General features: G+C 43.7%; 1 protein-coding gene and 1 long non-coding RNA gene across 3 annotated transcripts; one reads left to right on the top strand and one right to left on the bottom strand.

Moving 5' to 3' along the window:
* The first annotated feature begins 251 nt into the window (after nt 1–251).
* LOC130996120 (uncharacterized) lies at nt 252–2,543 on the top strand. Of its 2 annotated transcripts, XR_009092402.1 has the most exons (3): nt 264–711; nt 869–1,385; nt 1,504–2,543. It is a non-coding gene; the product is annotated as an uncharacterized LOC130996120 (long non-coding RNA). The 2 variants fall into 2 exon arrangements; XR_009092401.1 differs by having other exon boundaries at nt 252–1,385.
* Nucleotides 2,544–2,876: 333 nt separating this feature from the next.
* Nucleotides 2,877–3,632, bottom strand: LOC130994127 (uncharacterized). Its single transcript, XM_057919163.1, has 2 exons — nt 3,369–3,632; nt 2,877–3,281 (listed from the first exon to the last, which is right to left on the bottom strand). The coding sequence occupies exons 1-2, from the start codon at nt 3,630–3,632 to the stop codon at nt 2,877–2,879; spliced, it is 669 nt and encodes a 222-aa protein (XP_057775146.1).
* Nucleotides 3,633–5,834: the final 2,202 nt, after the last annotated feature.

The following is a 5,834-nucleotide window of genomic DNA, read 5'->3' as shown; positions in this document are numbered from 1 at the left end:
TTTAAATTAAACTAGTCTTTGGCCAATAATCAAGCTATAGCTCTTTTGATTTATACCAAAGTCACGTAATTAATCATTTCGCATTTGAGCCAAAAATTGGGCAATATAACATTTATTAAGTCAAAAATCAACCAAATTTAGTGGTCAATTTTTATCAACTTAACAAGGTCAGGTTTGGGCCTTATTGAGCCTTGATGGCGGAAAATCAGAGGCCCCCTTCATAGTGTTTTTTTTTTTCAATTGATTTAAAGACATGCTTCATAGTTACAGATTCCCGTCGAACGCAAATCTATCAATATAAAAAAAATTCGCACGTTTCTTTTTTCTGTTCTATTTCATCTTCCATTCACAGTAGAATTCTTCTTTATGTTGGACTCTTGATTTCAACACTTATCCAACTAATTAGAAAACAATTTCTTTGAATAATTTGATCCAAAAGCAGTGGATATCTTCGAGCAAGTGCCATGAAATAAAATCTTCATCTTCTTAAATTCCTATATGATTGTGGACGACTTTAAGCAAATAAGTAGATAAGTGGGAAGATTTTCAATATAATTGGACTCCTCAAAATTTCAGACTTCGTTCTTGAGAAGTATAAGACTTCTACTTGTCATGGGAAGCTAAAATTCGTAATTTTTTTGTAAACTCAGACGAAAATCTGCATCCTAAACATTCTTCTCGTTGTTTCCTTTCTTTGGTGTTGAAGTCTTGGTGAGCTCTTCTTTCCATGGCTTAGAGAAATCGTTCATGTATTCTGCCCTCCACATGTTCGACGAATTGCTTGAAGAGGATTTTCACTACTTTTGCCTTGCTTTCTTCGATCCTTTTTTTTTTTGTTCCTGATTAGGCTTCTTGTTTGTTCTTGCAGGGGATCAACTGTTCTTGCGGCGGCGGTTTTTTTGGCTTCGATTTTGCAGCAGTCATTGGCCTTTTTAGCGGGCGCATCAACAGTCGGAACCAGCTTGGAACGTAGAGGGAGTGGAGTTGAGAGGCTTCTCGCAGGATTTCAGGATGTGGGGACCGAAGCGGAGAAAACATGACGGTGAACCATGGCAGCAGTGCGACGTCTATCCCAGGCAACAGCGGCGTCGACATATTTTGAAAAGAAGGAGAGAAGTGGAGAGTGCAGACTCGATTATGTTTCTATGGCGACCTTCAGTTTGAGTGCGAGCGTTGGAGAAACATGGATAGCTTGTGGCAATCGCCGACTTCTTCGGAATGGACGCAGCAGCAGCAGGAACCGGCTTTGAGCACGGAGGGATGGAGTGGGGTTGTACTCGGTGAGGGAGTTGCTTTGCTTGATCACATTCGAGCGTGGAGAGAAGCGGCGGTGGGAGTTGGATCTGGCTCCTCAATCAAATGACAGCAGCAACAACATGATTATGGTCAACCATCTGTTTCTCCATATTCTCAAAGTTATCCTGTGCGGCATTCGTCTCCTGTGGGATAGCTACACTCGTCAAGATTATACTGTGACTTTCTTTTTCTTCTTTTTTTTTGTAGGAATTGGTGATTTTGCACGCATCCATTGAAAAGCCGTGGAGTTTTTTTTTTCATATAGAAGTTTTATGTTGCCCCAACTTCAACTATTATTCGAGTGCATTCAACCGAGGAATTTCACTGATACAAATTGATGGAGTGCATTCAACCGAAGAATTTTGCTGATACAAATTCGAGGGATTTCTTCATCTACTCATCGGAGCTTCTCAATATGGATTGGATAATGTTTACCTTGCACCTTTAGGTGGCTCCCAATTGGCATTTATTCAGATTCTGGGTGCGCTCGAATCTGGGCCATTGTGAGTCTTGCCTTTAAAGATTGCTGGTTACATCTTTCTCATTGTGTGCTTCTATGTGGACTAGATGACTCAATTCTTTAATAGGTCTTGGGTGCGCTCGGACCTAGGATTGCTCGAGTCTAGTTCCAATGGAGTTGTTACTTTTGGCGAGCGCGTGCTTCCACTCCGCTACTACCGGTTCAAGGAGTTGTTACTTTTGGTGAGCGCTTGCTTCTACTCCATTCCGAGGCGTCATAAAGCTCAAAGCTCGATACATACGTTGGAAGCAAGGTGAAGCACTCCGCATCGGCGCATACTTTGGAAGCAAGGAGAAGCCCTCCATATCGATGTATACTTTGGAAGCAAGGTGAAGCACTCCGCATCGGCGCATACTTTGGAAGCAAGGCGAAGCCCTCCGCATCGGCGCATACTTTAGAAGCAAGGCAATGCACTCCGCATCGGCGCATACTGTGGAAGCAAGGCGAAGCCCTCCGCATCGGCGCATAAGGCTCAAAGATCAAGTTTAAGAAGATCGAAGGCACAACTCTCGAGCTCAGAGACCATCCAAGAATCAACTTGAAGATTGGAGAGAGCTCTTTCAAAGTGTGCTGAAGCTAGATGTGGAGACGCGGAGTTTAAATTTGATCAAGAAAAAGCTTTGAAGGTTTGGACCCGTTTTGTCACTTGCCTCTTCACTTGTATTATTCCATAACTTTCAAGCAACATTCATTGTTTCTTATGAATTAATGTACCATTTAACTTCAACATCCAAGCATAACAATCAATATGCCAACCATTCATTTTACTCATCAAATTTGAAGGATGAACAACTCCAAATCATGACTGAACTTAGAGATATCTAAGAGCATCCACAATGGTGGTGTCTTAGAGGGGTGTCTTAGGAGTGGGCCCCACCTAAGACACACCCCTCTCCAATGCATTGTGTCTTAGGTGGGTGCTTAAATCCCCATTTCCACAAAATTCATATTTCTACACTTTTATTTTTAAATTTCTACTTTCATTAAAAAAATTAAACATTACAATAATTTAAAGACATAATTTAAATACAATAAAAAAAATAAAAATTACACTAATTTTCTAGGACTCAATCGGACCAAAACGAGACCAAATGTGCTCCTTCAAGTCCAAAGTGAGGCGAGCATGCATCTCCGCGTCTCGCATGGATGCTTGTCGTGCAATAAATGCACGAAAATCCGGCGGAGCACCGACATGAGGTTGAGATGCGGCGCTACTCGAAGCTTCGTCGGCGTCTTCTTCCCACTGCGTTGCTTGCTCGCCTTCGTCTTCGATGATCATGTTGTGCAAAATGATGCACGTGAACATGATGTCGCTCATCGCCTCCTTGCTCCAAAGACGCGCTGGGCCTTTGACGATTGCCCAACGAGCTTGAAGGACGCCGAAGGCTCGTTCAATATCCTTGCGAGCCGCTTCCTGCATCAATTTGTACCTCTTTCCCTTCGGATCCGTCGGATGTGTAGGACTCTTCACGAATACAGGCCAATTGTGATAGATGCCGTCAGTCAAGTAGTACCCACTTGTTTAGTAGGAGTTGTTGACTTCATATGTGACCGGCACCCCCATTTCTTGCAGTCGATCGTTGAACAACGTCGAGTTGTTGAGCACGTTGATGTCGTTGTTCGAACCAGGAGTCCCAAAGAAAGCATGCCAGATCCATAGATCTTGCGAGGCGACGGCTTCGAGGATGATGGTCGGATCCCCCTGATCGCCGCGAGTGTATGCGCCTTGCCATGCCGTTGGACAATTCTTCCACGCCCAATGCATGCAATCAAGGCTCCCTATCATTCCCGGGAAGCCGTGCTTCGCTTCGTGCATTGCTATAAGCCGTTGGCAGTCAGCGGAAGTCGGCCTCCTCAAGTACTCCGCGCCGAAGAGTTGAATAATGGCACGACTGAATCTCCGCAAGCACTCCAACGATGTGGACTATGCAATCCGGAGATACTCGTCGTATTGGTCCGCTGCCCCACCGTTAGCTAGCATACGAACAGCGACAGTGCATTTTTGCAATGGCGTGAAGCCGGGCCTTCCAGTTGCATCCGTGCGTTGTTGGAAGTATGGATCGGAGGCGACGGCATTAACGATGCGCAAAAACAACGCACGACGCATCCGAAAACGGCGCGAAAGCTGTTGTCGGGGTAGACCGGATTTTCATCAAAGTAATCCGCGTGCAAACGTACAGCGCCGGCTTCACGGTCCCGACGAATGAAAGCCTTCTTCCGCGCTCCTCGTCAGCGACGACGAGGTTGCTCTTCTGGATCACCAATATCCTGAACAATTTGGTTAAATTGTTGTACAAGATTGGAAAATTCTTCAGCACGTCGCTCGTCCTCGTGGCTTGATGAGGAGGAAGACATTTTTTTTAGAAATTGTTTTGATGTGGAGATGTGAAATGAATGAAAAAGAGTGGTGATATATATAGATAAAAGGGAAATAAAAAAAAAGGAAAAAAATTGAAATTCAGCCGTTGCCTCCAACGGTCCATTTAAAAAAAAAAAAACAAAAAAAAACAAAAATTTAAACGGTCATTTTTTGAAAAAATTAACGAATTTAGAATTTTTTTTAAAAAAACGGCGCGTCACACGCCTCCTCTTCAACCCGACGCTAGGCTTCGGCTCGGCCTCGCACTTGGCCGATTCTCCAGCGCGCGGCCTCCTTTCTCGCCCCGGGTCGATCCCTCCTTAGCACCGGCCGCTGCGGATGCTCTAAGCTGCCTACGTACCCTTTTGAAGGGATCAAGTCAAAACGTAGTTCAAGGATCAATTTATATTTTGATGGGGGGGCGTCGTACACAGTTTATACTCTTGCGGGCCAGGAGTGACTATTTATTTTACCACTATATAGACAAAGTGGAGCATATAATAGTTTAACCACATAATTTACCTTTTGGTGGGAGAAGTTTAGCAGTTTAACCACATACACTTTCTTTGGTGGGTGCCGTACATAGTTTATACTCATATGGGCCAGGAGTAACATGCAGTTTAGGCTCGTGCGTCATGGAGCTGTCTTTTTTTTTGTGTTTCAGGGATAGTAGCGCTTCAAGAACTTCTCATTTATGGGTCCAACTCTCACATTGTCTTCCGAGAGCAGCTTATATGCCCCATTGGTGTAGACTTCTTTGACAACATATGGGCCATCCCATCTTGATACAAACTTGTTTCCAACACGATGAGTGGTGATAATCGACCTTTTCACTGCAAGCACCAAATCTCCAACTTGAAAAGAGCACGGTCGTACCTTCTTGTTGAAAGCCTTTGACAATCGAGCTTGATAGCACTCCAATCTTTGTTGAGCTTCCAATCTCTTCTCATCCCAAGCTTCCAATTCTTTGAGGTGCAAGCGTGCATTCTCCTTTTCAACTACTATTTCTTTGCAAGAGGTGATATGGTTTGATGTGGCAACATCTTCATCTTGCTGGCGAGGACCCCTGAAATCAACACACATCCTTATTCTTCCATTTCTCTGGTGTATGAAGACCATATTTTCTGCAACGCTTGTTGTGATAACCCCACTTCTAATGAGACTTGCAATTTCTCGACGCACTTGACTTTGAGCAATATGAGGAACTGGATTACTAGCACTATTAGTAGTGTAGTAAGATGAAGCCACGCTTTCTCTATCTTCTTCATCTTCGAGCATCTTTGAATCGAAAGAAGCTATACTTTCTCTATCTTCTACATCTTCGACCGTCTTTGTAAGGATAACAGTCTTCATTCTGGCTTTCAATTCTCTCCCACATGTAACAAGTAAAGTGGTACATCTTTTCATACGAGAAGGGATCGAGCTCCTTAGTTTCTTTGTCATGTGCAGTCCATAACTCCCTTTTGTCTTGCCTCTTTTCCATGATTCGCCTTTGCCAAGTCTTTTAAAGACAGATGCTCGTTGAACTTCTCTTGTACCTATCTTTTTGAAAGCAGAAACTCTTTGAATGCTTGAATATTTCTGGATTTGTTGGGTGCTGGCATAGTTACTAGTAGCTCTTTTAATGGCAATACGAATGGGACTCTGCACTGCATACCC

This window comes from Salvia miltiorrhiza, chromosome 7 (assembly GCF_028751815.1).
Source record: "Salvia miltiorrhiza cultivar Shanhuang (shh) chromosome 7, IMPLAD_Smil_shh, whole genome shotgun sequence".
Classification (NCBI taxonomy): Eukaryota; Viridiplantae; Streptophyta; class Magnoliopsida; order Lamiales; family Lamiaceae; genus Salvia; species Salvia miltiorrhiza.
The sequence above is the reverse complement of the archived record's forward strand: the minus strand, read 5'-3'. Positions and strand labels throughout refer to the sequence as shown.

Bases quoted from the DNA above. Each gene is read 5' to 3' on its own strand.
- LOC130994127 (XM_057919163.1), bottom strand. From the start codon at position 3,632: ATGCACGAAGCGAAGCACGGCTTCCCGGGAATGATAGGGAGCCTTGAT. The intron at 3,282-3,368 runs GTCACATATGAA...GTATTCGTGAAG, and splicing joins TGCAAGAAATGGGGGTGCCG to AGTCCTACACATCCGACGGA.